Source organism: Rhinolophus hipposideros (assembly GCF_964194185.1).
Source record: "Rhinolophus hipposideros genome assembly, chromosome: 7".
NCBI lineage: Eukaryota > Metazoa > Chordata > Mammalia > Chiroptera > Rhinolophidae > Rhinolophus > Rhinolophus hipposideros.
Window position 1 is genome coordinate 77,180,308 of NC_138053.1, and position 19,249 is coordinate 77,199,556.

Consider the following 19,249-nt stretch of genomic DNA (forward strand, 5'->3'; position numbering starts at 1 on the left):
TCGCCTTAACTGTGACATATATCTGGCCCCTGACTATTATTTCGTGTCCTTATTTCTTGTTATTTTTCCCTTTCCGCATGCTATTTTAGCCATACTGTCCTCTACTTGAGTGGAGGACACCACATTTGAATGGAATCATAACCAGCTCTGAAGCTGTGATTTCCCATCTCCCATCTTCCTTATCAAATTGGTCTAGGGACCTAGTTCTACGTTCTAGGGATCCTACCTTTGATTCCACTACTTGCCGTCCTCACTGCTACTAAACATAGCTCAGGCCTTTATATTAGGTTGGTGCAAAAGTTATTGCGCTTTAAAAGGTTAACAATTGCAACAACCACAATTACTTTTGCACCAACCTAATAATTTGTTTTTACTGTAATAGCTTCCAGTCTCACCCTTTACAAGCTATCCTTTATACTTTGCATTCATGTTCTTTCCAAAGTGCAAATCTGATTGTATCCCCTCTTTAATTAAAATAATTTAATTAAAATCCACGACCGTCAGGATGCATTGCAAAATCCTTAGCATAATACATATGATGTGTCACTGTCTGTTGCCTAACTGCTTTTCTAGTTTCATCTATCCTCATTTACCCACAGGCACTATACATTCTTCAGCTAAAAAAATACCACTGAAGTCCTAGGAATAGCCTAGGATCTTTCTTTCTTTCCTTTTTTTTTTTTTAAATTGTATTCCCCCCCCCCCGTTTTATTGAGACATAATTGATATATACTACTGTTTGCATTTAAGTTATACAGCATATTGATTTGATTTACATATATTGTGAAATGATTACCACAATAAGTTTAGTTAACATCCATCAACTCATATAGATACAAAAAACGGGAAAAAGTTTCTTTCCTTGTAATAAGAACTCTTGGGATTTACTCTCTTAACAACTTTCAAATATACCATAGAATGTTACCTACAGTCCTCATGTTATACGTTATATCCCCAGCACTTACCTTGTAACTGGAAGTTGGTACCTTTGACCACTTTCTTCTATTTCCTCCGCCCTCCACCCCAAAGGCTGTTTTTAAGTGCAAATGTAACATGAGCATCTGCTAACATCATGGTTGGAGGCCCACACGTGGAGGCTTTTGCTCTGCTGAGGAGCTTTGTTGAAGAGCTTATGTGAAAGAGTAAGTCAGGAGTTCTTCACAAGGCCCATGTTATTTCATACTTTTGTATGTGCTTTTGCCCACAGTGGCCTCGTACCACTTTCTTAGCTGTGTCATTCTCATTAATTCAAGGCCAGTGCGTCTCCTGGACTCTGACTTTAAGTCCCTGTACAGAGTACTTATTCCTTCTTTGTGTTTTCTGCTTGATTCTCCTTCCATTCGATTAATTCCTTGAGTACAGGGCTTTGTGTTTTCTCTGTCACTATTAGTGGCCTACATATTAGTAGGCCACAAACATTTGAAATGAATGATTAATTAAATGATCTTGGGGAACAGGGCTGGGACCCCGGCCTAGCTGAGCAAATGTTCCCTGAGCATAAGTAATTGAGATCATTGGTTCAATAATTAGTTTTTGATTGCCTTCAGTGTCAATGTGTGTGTATTTTAGAACTTCTTAATGGCATATCATTCAAGTAAGGATTCTTAACGTTAGTGATCACATTTTATACTGTTTATTAAACTATATTTCCCTTTAAAAAGATGACTTAATACTCATAAACTTGTGGGGATTTCGAAACTGATAAGTAGATGGTGTCGTTCTCTAATTTTTATCGAGAGTAGTAGGTTTTAGAAGTCCTTTGGTTTCTCTTCTTGACTTCAGGCAGAAATGTGTTAAGCCTCCTAGCTTCTTCAGTAATTCAGGTTGCCTGACTTCTTTTTCTTAAGCATGATGGTGCCTCACAATATCACAATACTGAAATAATCCCAGAAGTTAACATTCAACTTAATTTTCTTCTCCTCTGTATTAGGTATCAAATGCTGTGGAACAAATCACCCCAAAACCTAGAGGATGAAACAGCAATAATCACTGATTATCTGTCATGGTGTCTGTGTCAGGAATTCAGGAGCAGCTTGGCTGGGTAGATCTGGCTTGGGTTCTCTCAGGAGGTTATAGTCAGATGTCAGCTCGGGCTGCAGGCATCAGAAGGCTGGGCTTGGGCTGGAGGATCCACTTCTAAGATGGCTCATTCACATGGACTCATCTAAATTAGATGCATAATTTCTGTTGGTCTCTTCTGTATTCTGCACTCACTCTACTGAGCCTGGTAACTATGACATTTGAATGCTTACTAATCAGAATGGGATAGAGGGCATGTGGTAGCATGTGGTCATGGCATCCTGGCGTCTGTGCACCTTTGGGGTTCCCTACCCCTTTCTGTATTCCATCAGAGCTGGCCTATGTGACCAATAGAATATAGAATGGCAGTGTGGATTCTAAGGCTAGGTCACACATAGCATTGCAGCTTCTGGTCTCTTGGATTGCTCGTTCTGGAGTAAGTCAGCCACCATGATGAGATACCTGAACAGCCCTATGGAGAGGCTCACATGGTGAGGAATGGAGGCCTCTTGCCAACAGCTGGCACCAGTTTTCCAGCCTCATGAGTAATCCCCTTGAAAGTGAATCCTCCAGGCCAAGGCGAGCTTTCAGATGCTTACAGTCCTAGCTGATATCTGACTGACTTCATGAGAGACTCTTCTCTCTAGTCTTTTAGATCTGCAGTTGACCTCAGCAGGTACTGTTCTGCAAAGTGACTGTTAATACCTTTTGTATACTTAGCACCATGTAAAGCATTGCAGTGAATATAACATTTTTTAACCTCAGTGTTGGCCTTCACAGATAAAGAAACTGAGTAGTCACAATTTGTAAAAACCTTTTTTTTCTGCTCTTCACACTTATAAGTTAACTTGTAGTTACTATCAAGAGTTTGTTTTTCCAAGCCTGCTCTCAATCTTTTCTTCAAGATCAAAACATTCTACAAATGATAATGATTGAGCTTCCTGGATACCTTTCTCATGTTAGGTGCCATATTCTCTCATCTTCCTATGGCAGTATATAGGCAATCTTAACACTTTATAATTTGCAATTAAAAAAAATTTCTGTCTTTGACATAAAGCTGCTAACTCCTTGAAGGAGTTCATCCTGATATGTTTTTTGAATAAATGAAAGAGTACATTGGATTAGCTTTCGGAGTTCTCTTTTAGTGACTTGGAATATTTTAAATACTTAAAAGAGATTTATGGTTCAAAGCACTTTCATATAAATAGTTTGATTCCTCCGAATGACCTTTAGAGATTGGTGTTTTTATCACCTATTTAGAGATGAGGAAGTTAATGCTAAAGTGACATGCCCAAAGTTAATAGTTAAATAATTTACAGGTAAGATGCAAACACCACTGTACCAGTAGATAATTTTGCAGGGTAGTCAATCAGCAACAAATTTGCTGTTATTTTTTAATTTCACTATAATGTGGAAACTAAGCAGTATTATGTATCATGGCAATACAGCTGGATTTAAACTATTATTTCTATTTGGTCTATTTTTTTGGTTTTGTTCTTGTTGAAAGTACAGGCAATTTTGTGGGGGAAAAATGAAGTGTAGAGTAGAAATTTTAAAAATTTCATTTGTGATTTTTGTAGTTTAGTGATACCTTTTGAGTGAAGTATTTTTTTCTTCTTCTTTTTCCACCATCCCAAATCCCTTTTAAAATAAAGGTCTGAGGGTCATTTATGTCTTCCTGTTCGATATACACATTCCTTCCCAGAAGCCTTACAGAAGTTCTATCGTGGTGAGTTCAGGTAGGAACTTCTTACTATTATATAAATGTCTTAAATGTGTGCCATTAAAAATGCTGTTAAACAGAACAAATTAGATGATAATTGGATTAGTCCATAGTTATAACAGTAGCCAAAATAGTAATACATTAGCTGAGTCACAACCACATCTAACTTGCCTTCCTTCTCGTCCAATTGGAACTATGTGGAGAAACCCTGATAAATGCCACTTGGCCTATAATATAATTGCAGGTAGAGGTTTTTCTCCTTTGATGAGATAGAGGTCATGTCTCAATTTTCTTAACCTTGTTACATGTTCTTAGCAGTTTGATAGAAAGGTAGTTAAGACAGTTGGCTAAAATTGTTCAAACTGTCTGAGATTTTATATTTTTTATACTCATCTTCTATCCAGAAGGACTGAGGGTTAGATTTACTCCAACCTTGCTCAGATTCTTGGTTTCTCGAAGTTATGTATTAGGTGTTTTTTAAGTGCTGGGGATTTTTTTTTTCATATTTCTTTCACTTAATTTGTTCAGTGATGATAATGCCCTGAGAAGAGAAGAGTGGAGGGGAGGGGCTGAGGTAGAGTTGCCTGATTATACTAGAGAGAGCTGGGTTGGACTACTTTTTATTTCCTGATTTGGACTAAATTTTATAGTTTGAGAAAATTTTTTCTCTGGGTATCTGGGAAATTGTATTAAATATTCTTGACTTCTGGAATCATTTTATTAATAATGATTCTAGTTTCTGGTCATTTCAGGAGTTTGGCACCTCTACAAATCACTAAATTTATAGCTAGCAAGTCAGAGTATATTTCTGTATACTTGTCTAGCAGGATCTGCCCCATTGGTTTTTTGATACATCAGTTTTTGGTTTTGAAATCAATTAAACCTCTTTTTTTCTTTACTTTTACCAAAAACGTTAAGTTTTAAGTGTACTCTTACATGTTTGTTATTGATCTCTTTTTGCTTTTATTGTGAAAAAAAAAAATCATCATTACAGAATTTTAGGGGACAGATTTTTATCTAATCCAATCACCTTAACACAGTGCTATTTTAATTTCAGGATGCTTTCTTTTTTGTATATGTTATACTTTTTGATGAGCAAAACAGTGTCTTGGATTTAATGGATACTTGATAAAGAATTTGACTTTACTTCAAATTATTTGGGAGATTTTGTACACATACATTAGGTATTTTCATTATAGTTCTGAAAAGAGAAACGTCTAAGTCTGTCTTGGTGCAGGAATCTGTGGGTTTTAGGTTTTTCTGGTATGATGTATTCATGGGGTAACTAGTTTTTTAACATTAACTTTTTAATTTGATGAATTATAATGTCTAATCTTTAATTTATTCTATCTTGACATAACTTGCTTTTCCTTTACTCTTCCAAGGTGGTTATGGAGGCAGCGAATCAGGTTATACCTTGAAGGGACCGGCATAAACCCTGTTCCTGTGGACCTTCACGAACAGCAACTAAGTTTGAACCAACATAGTAGAGCCTTCAACATTGAAAGAGTTCATGATGAAAGTAAGTAGATTGGGAATTAGATGCACTTGGGCAATATTTAACTTATAGTTCCTTTAATCTCTAATTTCTAGAAATAATACTTTATAATTAACTTACTTGGGGATTTTAGTTCCACTGATAACACTTAAGACTTATGTACAGCAAACTACTTTAGGTAAAATACTTATTATGATTAGATACTGAAGTAACAAATACAGCATAGTTCTAGAAAAAAAATGTTTTCTAGGATGGGTTTGAAATCTAGTAGATTAGAGAAGGATTATAAAATGTCCAAGGGGATCGATGATATTTAAGGAAAGATTCTTGGCCTTCATCTTTGAAATGTCAAAAAGGAAAAAGAAAGCAGTAGAAATAAAATAAGCCAATCTGTGGAAGATTTCATAATAATTATATATTTATATAGTTATATTGAAACATTTACCATAGTTATAGTTATTGATTAAAACATTTTTTGTTTGGAAATTCTGCATCCCAGCCTTAAGATTTATGTTTCAAATATTTGTATAAGCTGCAAAGAGAAATTACCATAAGGTGATATGCAGCTTTTTTGTTATAAGTTGTTAAAGTGAATTCTCATTTTTTAGCTTATTTGTGGACTATAATTTATACATACTTTTCTACTTTTCCCAGTAACTATAAGACTTTCATGATGCAAGAAGGTCTTAAGAGATATCCTAAATACCTAGATTTTCTGTTTTTCATTTCTTGGCTAAACTTACCAGGAAAAGCTACCTTCACATATCTGCTTTCTGTGTATGTCTTGTCATGGTTCCTGATGTTTATTTTTCAGTTTTTCATGGTGATTTATAGCTTTATAGGTTAGCATGTTCCTATGTTCTTGTCATGTTTTAAAGATGTTCCTTTTCTCCCTGAATAAAAATCATTTTATTTTAGAAATCTTTCAAGTAATTACATGCACTTGAATTCCTATTGCTGTTTTTGAAAGACTGCAGTAACTACTAAGTAAGATTCAATAATCTTAGCTAGAAATTTTACTTTATTCTTCACTAAAAGAAGTTATTGCCACCACCAAAAGACTTTCAGAATTTGGCTCTTTACATCAACAGTCTAACAGGAAAGCTATTTTACAAGCTATAGATTGGTATTCAAAGATTCATTGTTCAATTTCATTGTTTTTAGTTTATAAACTAATGTATCTATAGAAACAAAATTAGATATAAATTTATTAACATCAGGGTGTTCACATCTAATTTATGGTAGTTTTAGAAAAAGAACAGACAAAATGTTCAAAATTTAAAAAATAATAAAAGAACATTTCTCAAAACTTAAGTGCTAGTCTTTGAAATGAAAGGACTCACAAACTATTTAGCATAATTAATGGTAAAAGGTCCCACATCAAGTATGTCAGAATATTAGGGATAAAAACCTCCTACAAGCTTCCAGAGAGGAACTGGAAGTGGTAGTGGTGGTGGGGATTTTAGTTGGAGTAAGTTATTTTATACATAAAAAATCTGGACTCAGAATAGTGTAAGATTTTTTATAGTAATACTAGAAATTGCTTATACTTAAAATCATTAATATTATTACTAACAAGTATGTAATATGTACCATGTCTAGACACTATTTTAGAGGTGTTTTGTTTTTTTTTGATAGAGGTTGGTTTTTTTGTTTGTTTGTTTGTTTTAGAGCTTTATTTTCTGAGACAAAAATTGAGTAAGTTTTCAAGGTATGTCTCATATTTCCTATTTAAATTCTCTTTAAGTTGGCAGGTAACAACATTTCCTAGTAAACTGCCATGTGGGATTTTTCAATATAGGAGGAGGTTTGAGATTATAAATATGCCACCATGTTTGATCCCTTATTTAGCTTTCTAATTCAGAACAAAAGATAACAGAGAAAAAAAAAACACCTAGTTTTTTTAACTTTTCAGCTTAAAAAAGGAGTGATGTAACTTTAAACAAAACTTTCCATTTTGTGTAGTGTAATCTGTCCATAGCTAGATTGCATTTGTATACAAGTTAATGAAGAAGAATACATTTTTATTACCTGTATACCTTCAAGGGAAGGTAGGGTTAATTAATTAATTATTTTTAAAATTTTATCACATAAACTAGTAACTTTCTCATTTCAAGGCTGGTCATATTCATTTAGATAAGGGAATGGATTTGATAAGACAACCCCAGAATTTCAGTGGCTTAATGTAATGAAGGTTTATTTCTAACTCATCTAACTGTGCAGCGGGTGTTCAGGCAACTTCCAAACAGTCGCTCTTAACATCATCTAAGGCCTCTGAGTCTTCTATTGGATGCTCTGTACCTTGTGGGTAGGAGAAGACAGTGTAGAGAATCCCAAGAGAACTTTTAGGAACCAGGCTTTTTCACTACTCTTGCTCATATTCCAATGGCTATTCCTAGTCCCACGGGTATACCCCAATGAGAATGGACCTAGAAACATAGTCTAGCAGCATGACAGGGTGAGAACCACACAGCGGAGGAGTCCCTGCCACTAGTACACTATAACTATTGTGTATTTAAAAATAGATATTATAATTAATTTTATAGTCTATTCTTTTGGATAGAAAATTGTTAATTGATATTGAATCAATTTTTTCACATCCTATGGAAGCAAGTTTAAAATGAACAGTTTCGTGATTAGGTAATGTTTGGTAGTCAATTAACATGAAAACATATAAGCAGAATTAAGATGATTAATGAGACTTGAAATTATTTTACATATTTTATTCCTTTGACAAAGGATTTCAGGTAAAATTCAGCAAGCACAGACAATAAAAGCGCAATATGGAAAGGAAAATTAGGATGAAGAAAAATGGTTCTAGGTAGTCAAGACCATACAAAAGAAAAACATATGGTTACAGGTTGATGGTGAGAATTCAGATTTACTAGTTAGCAATATTTAATGAGTATCTACTGTTAGTTAAGCATTTGTAAAAAATCTGTGGGGAGAGGTAAAATAAATTCTATTCATAATTATCTTGGGTAGAGAAAAATAATTTAAACAATACCTTTTAGCTTTTTATATTTATAAAACTATTAGGTATGAGAATACATATATCTAGTGCCAAACTGTTTCAAAAGTTAGCAGGTTTTGCAGTGATAAGTGCAATCAAATTTGATTAAACACATCAAATTGTTTTATATACCTTTTTGTGTCAAGTTTTTTCTACTGTATTATGAGATTGAGCTGATAATGTTAACCCATTTTGTAATTTAGTCAAATAACAAGTTTTCAAAGGATACTTGGAATTGTAATGACAACTTGTTATACTATTTCAAGAATAGTTGGGTCCCCTTTAGGCAGTATTAATCCAAAAGAAATTAGATACATGTAATTAATGTTCAATAAACATATAAACAGAAAAATATAAGTCAGGCTAGCAAGTCAGAGGAGAATATTAGATCAGTGGTTGTATTGGTGCAACGGTGAAAAGTTTTATTAGTGTATTAAATGTCTAATGTATATTAGATATCTAGTGTTGCATAACAAATTATCCCAATATTTAGCATCTTAAAACAAAACTATTTATGGTTTCATAGAGATTGTGAAGGTCAAGAATCCAGGATCAGCTTAGCTTATCAGCAATGGTTCAGGGTCTCTTAGGAGGTGACAGGCAAGCTGTGAGCTCAGTCAGCAGCATCTGAAGACATGATTGGGACTGATTCCCAATTCATCCCATAGCTGTGAGCAGGGAGCTTCATCTCCTCACCATGTGAACTGCTCCACTGAACCGCAAGTGCTCTGAAAGAGCAACTAAGGTGGAAGCCAGGGTATTTTCTTTAACCAGATTTCAGAAGTGACATATGACTTCTGCCATACATTGATTGTATAGATCAATCCTAGTATGATGTGAGAGGAAGAGTTTCACGAGAATGTGACTACCAGGAGGCAGGAATCATTGGGGACCATCTTGGAGGCTAGCTACCACAATTGGGGTGGACTTTTAAGCTATGACTTAGGAGAAAGTGTGGAGGAGACAGAAAAGAGAAATTGTCCCATGGTGATTCTTGAGGGCAACGAATCTACTATTGGTGACATTGAGAAGATGGGGTTGGCATTTCCAGTTGGAGATTGATAAAAGATAAAAAGTTAATAATCACAATTTTGATCCAGAAAGCAGTGGAAATCCTTTGAAGGATTTTGTGTGATGGAGTGATGTTTAAGTAATCGTCAAGGAAGATTGCTTAAGCTGTGCATACAGCCTTATAAAGGGAAAAAAGAAAAAAAGATGACTTTTTTTAGGAGTCACGAAAGGAGATGTGGCAGCGTTCCTCCAATGCTGCTGTTGCTAAAAACACTCCTGAGGTTTTCTTAAAACAAAACAAAAACAAACAAACAAACAAACAAAAAATCTGTCTCTAACATAACTGATTTGGTTTCCAACATGAGCCATGCATATAACTTGCTGCTTAAATCCGAAATGGCTCTTCTGTGGAAGTACTTGATCATTTCCACCTCTGCAGCTTCTAGAGTAAAACCAAGTTAAATGTGATGACAGGAATTTTATAAGATGGATAAATAACATTTTATCACTCTTGAAAAATTGTTTCAAGGAGAATTAAGGTTTATTTTGGAGAGATAGAGGCTTCATTGCAGCTATGTTAGGTGACTTTGAGGTTTATATTATGAATACTTTAAATAAGAAATACTTGATTTATATGTTAATAATGTGGAACTGTAGATTCAACATTATTAAAACAAAAATACGGATATTTTAATGTTTTATAAAATTTATATCATAACTTTCCTAAAATTTAAAGCGTTCTCTGGGATTTTTTTCTTCATTACTTGCAGGGTCCGAAGCTTCAGCACCCCAGCTTTTGCCAGTAAGAGCACTAAATGAAGTCTTCATTGGGGAAAGTCTATCATCCAGGTACATTTAAACCTATGACCTTGAGTTTGGAATTTAATGTTTTAGTATATTTTAGATATTTATTCAACTTCTACAACCTAGGATTTGTGAATAATTAGTACTGTATAAGTAATAGAAATGAAATGTTTGATGACATATTTTCGAAACTTCCATACATGTTAATACATATTAAGAGGAAAGAAGGTTCTATGACCAAAAGTTTGTGAAACCCTAGGATAAACAAAATACAGCAGTATTTCCCAGAGCCTTTAATCTATCATGTAGGTGCTTTATAAATGTTTAAGAGAATGATGTAAGGAAAACATTTGCAGTTGATATAAAACTTTCATAGACAGTCCATATTAAAACTTCCCTACTAATTATCTTAATAATGTCCTTTAAAGCTGATTTGTTTGCTTGTTTTTATTCAGGGTCCAATTAAGGATCATACATTGCATTTGGCCATCATGGCCCTTTTGAATTAATTAAGAACAGGTTCTTAGCCCTATCCTGTTTTGTCGTTCATGATACTAATATTTTTTAATGGTCTTAAGCCAGTTGGTTTGCAGAATATGCCTTATTGTAGATTTTTTTTTCCTTCTCTGCATGATAAGATTTGGACTAAACATTTTTGGCAAGAATACTACATAAGTGATAATTGCATCCTTCTTAGTGCAACATCCTAAGGCAAGTGTATTCACAGTTTGAGATTTATAACCATTATTAGCAAAAAGTTAATAAAATTCTCCGTTAGGAGTATAAAAATATAGTATGTGTTTTATTACTGATAAAATTGTGGGTGTTGAATATAATTTAGACTTAAATTGTCAGCAGAATTGTTTTTTGCAAAACTTTTTTTGTGTAACATTAGTTACCAGTTAGAGAATGATGGCCATAATATAAAGTTAATTTAACTCTTGGTACTTTAGATACATGTAAGTAAGTTTGGGTTGAAGATTAGAGATGAGTCAATGTCCCACTTCCCTACTACCAGAACCATGGGACCTTTTGAAGGCCATGCAGTTGATGCCCTAGTTTACTGAGAATTCCATATATTTTAAAATTCTGTTTTTTATAAGTCATAATATTCCTTTCATATTAAGTTCCATATGATATTCCTTTCATAAGAAGTTTAATTATGGTGAGAAGTTTGTCTTCGTTAGAAAAAATATCTACCTCTTAACCAATGACTTACATAGGTAGTATTGAACAGAACAAAGCCTGATTCAACAGAATGATTTGAACAATCTTTTTGAGTAGTTGTAATTATTTTGATGAATGTAATTTAGAATTTATTCAGTAAAAATATATAGTGCTGTGTATAATATGTGAGTCCCTAGGGATGTAAAGGTGAATAAGATAAAGGTAGTGTAGTGCTATCTTAATTTTTTGGAAGGTGGTAAAATACATAATTTAAAAAATTATTAAAAGTAAAATGTATTCTTCAAAGAAATAAAAATATTCTTTCAAGAACTTAATAAAGTGTAAAACATGTATTCTGTCATAGTGAGCCATGCTATATATAGTTTTTTCTTTTGCTATATGTCAAGTTTGAAGCAATATGGAAACAAAATAGTGGATACTATTATGTGACTGAAGAGAGCAGGAAGAAAATGTAACTCTGATCAGTGATATAATCTAGTCATTATTGCTAAAGACATAAGATAGATGAGAGCAACAACTTTAAATGAGATTGCAGAAAGTCTATATTAAAATAAATAGATGACAAAGGTAAAATGTTTTGTGAGTTTATGCTTACTCTAGGGAAGCCATTTGGTGGCTTAAATTATTCTGTTTGTATATTTTGGAGGTTGTAACTTCTTAGAGCTTTAAATCACTTATAACAGGAGGAAAACTGAGATAAATTGATAAGATTTGGGGAATTCAGTGAAGTCTCAGTAAATTTTAGATTGAATGCTTTTATTTTCTGTGGCAGTAGTGATTTGGTTGGTCTATCTCTGATGCTGCTTCTTTGTGTTCTTTGACGCCTCACTTTATATCTTTACTAAGATAAGGACAGCAAGGGGTTGGCTTCTCATGCTATTGAAAAAGGTTTCACTATTGAAGGTATCAGAACTTATTTTTGAAGATGCTGTGACATAGACAATTGGCAGAAAGGAATTGAACATTTACTGGATCCTGCTATGTCAGGCACTGTATATATTGTGTATGTTATCACATTTCATGCTCATAGCAGCTCCAGGACAAAGGTAGTGGTATTTATCGGTGAAAACACCGAGATTGAGATTTGGAGAGTTCAAATAACTTGTCCAAGGTCATATAATTAGCCTCAGGACGGTCACATAAACCCAGTTATTTCCGATTGCAGATCCTGTGTTGAGGCTTACTATGCCCCGAAAACTTAGGTGCCATCCTTGGAAAATATAAAATGCAGCAATATTATTCCTGCCTCATTTATAATGTTCTTAGATTTAAGAACATTTTAAAAGCCCAATTTCTTTTCTTTTCTCCTATTTGTTCTAACCTAGAATGTCTTATTCTTGGGCTGTATCAGTGGACAATTTCAGAAGAAGTATACCCACTCTAAAGGGACTGTGAGTTTTATTGCTGCCTTAAAAATATAATTTCCCTGAAACAAAAATTCTCTGAGTTGACTAATCTTGGTAAATCTGCATGAGAGAATCACACTAAATTTGCTCGTTCTTTTGGGCTCAACATCTCTCACCTAACTACTCTTCCTCCCCACCTCTGCTTCTCTTCTATCCACACTTACCTCTAATCTCGTTTCTGTGTGATTCTGGCAATGGATTTAGCTGGCTTGTCTGTATATAATAGGCTCCTAATGTGACTAAAATTCCTAATTTTCTAAGAGGACATAACAAAGCTATGAAATAGATTAAATGTGATTATCAACCTGCTATCTTTTATTTTTACGAAGAATGCTGACTTCAGAGGAAAAAATGAAAAGGAGTTGTATCATGTAAAACCTTCAGATTCAAAGCTTGGCAGGAGAAATGGAAAGGATTAGAGTAAGAGAGAAATTATCCACTGAGTGTTAGTGTCTGCAAGTTTGTCTAATAATTGTCATTATTTTGAAAGCTATATTTTACTAAGGGTTTATTGTAACTTTTTTATTTGCTGGAGGAAAATAACCCAGGGTTGATCAATGACCCCATTATTTTAAGATATAGTTTACAAAATAGGCTTTTGCATGTTTCAAAAGTTCTTTGAATAGTTGCAAATCATTTATACATTCCTGCAGTTAAAGAATAGTGTCATTTTTGCTGGTGTCAGAAAACCCACTTGATTTCATTTTATGAAATACTCTTAAGAAATATAAATCTTTAAAGAAATTACAGTTTTAGTTTTATCTCCAGGTCTGTCCACTAGTTAAGTACTGGTTGAGGATTCTCTTTAGAACTTTATTATCTCTGTTACCTTACTGTTAATTCAAAAAGCACATTAGTATGTAACTTAAGAAACAGAAATTGAACAGAAACTATCGGTAACTTGCAGGATTAGATACAGACTGAGACATATCAAGCAATAGCTACCAGGAATGAAACTTGCCTAAGAATGGTATTTTCTTTTGGAATTCTGAAATAAGGCTCTGTGTATGTTAGATTCCGTTAAAGCAGCAGCAGCAGCAATGCTAAGTAAAGATTTACAAGAAGCCCCTCTTTAAAATGTTAAAAGTGTGGATAGAAAGGAGCATATAGATCAGAGGAATGCAGACATGCAGATTTATTTTTTAAAAACTTTTTCACTTAGAATTCACTTTCAGTATTAGAATTAGCATCATGATATGTGTGTCCACTAAGATATGTCTAAGTCAGGCTGGTCTACTTAGATTTCATCCGTTCTGAAAAAGATGTTTGTCTTATTTACTGTGAGCCATTAGTTCAGCAAATCCAGTTTTCTGTTCTCAATTCATAGGGCTTCCTACTATGAGATTTCAGTTGATGATGGTCCATGGGAAAAACAGAAGAGTTCAGGGCTCAATTTGTGTACTGGAACAGGATCAAAGGCCTGGTGAGTAACTTGGGATGTTGCTTATCAACCTTTGTGAAGTATTTTAAGTAATGTAATTTGCTTGTTACCTCATAACGGCATATCTAAGGTCTCTGATACATAAGAGGTACCTGGTGGTGTCATGTTGGTTGGCTCAATTTCTGCTTCACTCATGGATTGGGTCTTGCCTTGACTTCTTAGATTACAGGTGCAGCCTAAACTTGGTCATTACTCGGTCATTATTTGGCCTACTACACGAGGTTTGTAAAGAGAAAAAAGAAAATGAGAAATCTTTCTGGTACTGTGTATTTTTTAAAATGAAGACTGTTTTAAATAATAGTAAAGATATGAAAGCAAAGTACAATACTGAAAACATGCTGAAGGTTTGTGCATTAAAAGCCCAACCTGAGATAACCTAGGGTCTCTTGTATCTTGTTTACCCTATAACCTCTTTCTGGGTAGTCTCTTCTGCTTCTTAGACTTCTGCCTCCCAGACTTCTTTTATCTGTGGCAGCCTTCTCTCCTGAGTACAGAGTCATATTCTAAAATTGACTGGTAGGTAGAATGTTAATAGCATTTTCAAATTTAGTGCATTTAAAATTGAGTTTATTGTCTTCAGGTTTTCTGCCTGTGTCCCTTGTATTGCTTATTACCCGTAGTATCACTGTGTACCCTGAGTTCATACTCTAGAGAAAATACATTACTCCTCTAAACCTTGCTCTTACCTTTGGGTCTCCCTATTCTCCCCTCTATACATACCAGTCTCTGAATCCAGTTAGTTGTACTTTGGGAAGTCTTTGACCCCCTTTTTCAGTTTCTACTGCTATTTGGTCTAAGCCGCCATCTTTTTGGTGAATATTCTTTATTCTTCAGGCTGTCATCCATACTACCAGCAGAGTAATGTTTCAAAAATGTAGATAAAATATGACTATACCGCTTTTGTGCTTTAAAACTTTCACTAACTCCTGACTGTGTTCAGATTACTCAGTCTGTCAAATAATGACCTGAGGCCCTTGCCCTAACCCGTCAGCATCCTGGAGACACTGCAGGCTACTTGCAATTCGCAGCACAAGCTACAGTTCTCTTTGGGCTTTTTGTTTTTCCTCAGTGCGACTTCTTTCTGCATTGAATGTTTGAACACTCTCCACTTTCCATCCACTGGCTGAAAAATAGTCTTCAAATATCATTCTCTGTAGGAAATCTTAGTTCCTTTCATAATCATAATTAATCCCTTTTTTGTCCTTCCCCAGCACTTTTTTCTCATTACTCTATTATAGCACTTACCACATTATTATTTACCTAGTAATCTAATACCCAGCCAGTTTGAGCAACTTGAGGCATTTAGGATGGTGATTAGTGTTTTTTTTTCCTGCTTAATTTTTGTGTGTGCATAGCACAGTACCTAGTAGATATTTGTGCAAATACTTTTTGAATAAATGACTACACGTTCACTAATACAGCTAAAACAGTGCTTACCAAAATGTGCTCTTAAGTTTGGATAGTATAAAATGGAGTTTTATTTCCTATTTTTCAGCACAACTTTTTAAAAGTTTTTATTGTGGAAAATTTTTAAGTATATACAAAAGTAGGCAAAATAGTATAATGAATCCCCATCTACCCATTAGCCAGATTCAGTTCTTATCCACTCATGCCCAATCTTGTTTCCTCTGTTCCTCTACCTCCTCTCATCCCATATTATTTTGACATAATTTTCAGACATCATACCAGTTCATTCATAAGTACTTAATAACTTCAAAATCTTTAAAAAAAGATCCTAGTCTTAGTCAAGTAAATGAACCTTTGGGAAAAAATGAAAAGTATTTAAAAAGATTGGTTAAGACCTTATTTTCCTGAGGGCCAATGAGAAGAACTACATTTCTAAAGTTACTTTTCTATTAATTATTTGAAACAATAAAATTAATCATATAATATGCTATAAAATCATTTTGTAACCATCTCATAAATTGAAAACATTAACAGCTTTAATTTTGTAACATCTTTTCTGCTAAACATGGTGTGTTACTTGTTGAAAACTAGATTGAGAATTAGAAAGTTTCCCATATCCTTCCCCTTTTCTTCTCCCAGTATCCTCATCCTTTAAAAATGAGCAAAATGATTATTATTGAAAATAGTACTGGCCTGGAAGTTAAGAAACCTGCCTAAACCACTGACTATCTTTGTCACCGTGTACAAGTTTCGTTTTCTGCAAAATGAGGGAAATGGAACAAATAAAATAGTAAGATTACTTTATCTTCTAAACTTCTGTGATTCTGTAAGTTACATTTTATGCATTATAATGCAAACTCTGTTATTTAGCCCTTGTTTCTTTGAATATACTGTGCCAGGTACTTTTTATACCTTGACTACAATCCTTAGAGAAATCCTGCAAGAAAGTAGTATCTCTTGTTTTGTAAAGGAAGAAAATGAAGCTTAGCAAGGACAGATAATTAGGCTGAGGTCACACCACTAGTAAGTGTCAGAACCTGGATACAGGCACAGGTGTGCTTGACTACAAGACCAATGCCTTTTTCATTGGAGAGGGGGAGCTCTCTAGAGATCACACAATTGAAAGATGAGTCCCTAGGCTGTATTGAAGAATTATCAAGGTAAATTTGCTAATCTTATTGAAATAGTGCTTATGCTAAAGGCAGTGGGCTTTGACTTCTGCCTTGTGTGTGTGTTTTTGTGTGTGTGAGTGTAATTTTGATAGTTTTAGTTTTCAACCTTTCCATAGTGAGAAGAGCATAAAGAATAAGCTAGTACGTTGCTACGCATTCCCCCTTCCTCTGCCATACATCTTATAGTTGAGTCCTCTGTTGATGTTGCATTGGAGTAAGTATGGCTTAGATTAGAATTTTCGTCTTTTCTGTATTGCTTATTGTATCCTCTGTTGTCTCCTGTGCTCTGGTATAGAACTCTCTCGCACTAACCATATCCTGTCCCTGCCATCTTGGTTATTCAGTCCCTGCGCAGCCTATGCAACTTACTTCTAACATATTCTGCCCTCCCACTCCCATTACTGATACTTCTTTTGCTACGATTGCATTTCCCATTCATCTTCTGTCCCTTTTCTCTTCAGAAAATGGGGAGAGAGAATCCTACAGGGTGAGAGAAAGCTATATATTTCTATACGTTAATAATCTTTACCTTATCACACTATCAATTCTGAGCATTTTCTTTGTCCCAAACTAAGTATATTATTTAAATTCTCAAAAGTACTCTGGAAGTGGGTGATTTTATTTTTCATTGATAGAGTATAAATAATCTGAGAAGTTAACTGACTTGCCGAAAGCTATGGGGTTAATTAATGGTGAAAGCAGGATTTAAATTCTGGATTTAACTATAGATGCCTGAAGGATCACTGAAAAGAAAAGAATAGGCTAGCTTATTTCTTTTAATTCTTATACAGAGAGAGAAAAGTTCGTATTCCCATGTGACTTTCTCAGCCCTTGCTTTGAATATAAAATGTGGAAATATATAACTTAAGGATACGCTAGTTGTTGTGACAGATAAACTCCCAGTGTCAGTGGCTTAACACAATAGAAGTTTATTTCTTGTTCTTGTAGAGTGGGTGTTCTAATTGGCAGGTGGCTTGCTTCTCCTCCAAGTGGTGATTCAGGGAGCCAGGCTCCTTCCATCATGCAGCTCTCCCATATTTCAAACAGCTCCTAAAGTCGCTGTGCTCATTTACGTCAAGTCACAGGAGGACAAGCATGGAAGCATGGAGGGTCACATGTAGGAGGTTTGCAAGACAGGGTTAGAAGTGCTTTCCATGACGTCCACTCTCGTTCCTTTAGCTAGAACTCAGTCACATGGCTAGATGGCAAGAGGGGTTGGACAGTATAGCCTGGCCATGTGCCTAGGGGAAAAAAAGGGGGATTTAGGAATTAACTATACCATCTTTGCATTTCCAGAAGTTCTTCCATGGGACATAGGACACAACAGGTGTCTCTGAATTATTGCATTATCACCTCAGTCCTCTCATTGGACTAGTTGGAATATTTGCTGCAGACACTGGGAGAAGTACTACAAAGTGGGATCATTCATTTTCCCATTAGTTCTTAAGACTGCTCCCAATCCTCTTTCTCCATACATTCTGTCCTAGCAAACTTAAGTAAGGGTGAGGAGGTGTTCTTAAGTGAAGAGAGAAAGTTTTACTACGTGATGAAGCTATGAGACTCAATTTGTCTATTTCATTGTCTTTAATAGAAGTTATGTCTGATTTAAAATGCGAACTCTTAGAATGGTGAAGGTGTGGACCCAAGAAAAAAGTTGTCATTTGCTAGCTAACACCTGCTTAGTCATATAGTTTGTTTTTGATGCAGAATGCAGATCACTTCTAAAGGTAGAATGAATTGGCTGAGATCCAGGAAATTAATCCCAATTTAGAAGGCTTAGTTTGGGTTGAATTGTGGTATCCCTAATAATAGGAATCTAGGAATATTAGACCAGACTTCTGTTCTTAAGTCTTAACTACAATGAGGAGATATTAGTTACCAAAATAATTTGCTCTTTATATAATTCAATGCAACCCTAATAAACACAGTTCATTTTTATGTGACTCTTAGATTTACAGTAGAGGGAATGCTAAAACAGTATCTTCTTCCAATAATGTGGATATCCCGAGGAATTAGATTATGACTTATACATACCCTTGCATTTGACATTTTCAATGTTGATTTCTTGCCATGAACCAGGTAGGTAGGGCCCTAGGTGCTTTACGTCTCATGCTGTGTGATAGTAATAATAGTGAGATAGGTATTGTGGACCTCATACTGAACAATAAGAAGGTCAGGACACTTAAAGTACTTTCTTACCACATAGTAAGTATGAACAAAGGTACAAAGGCAAGAATGAGCTTGGTGTGGTAGGAGTGTGAAATTGGAGGGCAGACAATGGTGGAAAACAGAATGGACAAGGGCCAGATTCTAGATTTTTTTAGCATAGGGATTTGGTCTGTGAATGACCCAAAATTTTTAATGTAAAAATTTGTGTATTTGCATTTTTTTCAAGAGGATGTTTAAAATGTTTTCATATTTCTCAAAATGTGAAGAATATAGGGTTAGAATAGTATATGGAGTATTTCTTACTCCTCCCCTCCTCAAAAAAATTAAGAGCCACTGAATTAGGTTAGAGCTGTGTGACTCATTAGGTTTTTCCTTTTCATTAGGATGATCTGATGCCA

General features: G+C 34.7%; 1 protein-coding gene across 3 annotated transcripts in view; it reads left to right on the top strand.

Moving 5' to 3' along the window:
- NADK2 (NAD kinase 2, mitochondrial) overlaps positions 1–19,249 on the top strand; it is a gene marked incomplete at its 3' end in the record, with an annotated part of 43,884 nt that overhangs the window by 15,237 nt on the left and 9,398 nt on the right. For 2 of the 3 annotated variants that reach the window (XM_081054199.1, XM_081054200.1), the window contains exons 5-8: positions 3,675–3,758; positions 5,128–5,264; positions 10,035–10,113; positions 13,990–14,085. In XM_081054199.1, the coding sequence (XP_080910325.1) occupies positions 3,675–3,758; positions 5,128–5,264; positions 10,035–10,113; positions 13,990–14,085 (396 nt within the window). Of the gene's footprint in view, positions 1–3,674; positions 3,759–5,127; positions 5,265–10,034; positions 10,114–12,581; positions 12,648–13,989; positions 14,086–19,249 lie in introns of all 3 variants that reach the window. The other variant, XM_081054198.1, reaches the window with a different exon arrangement.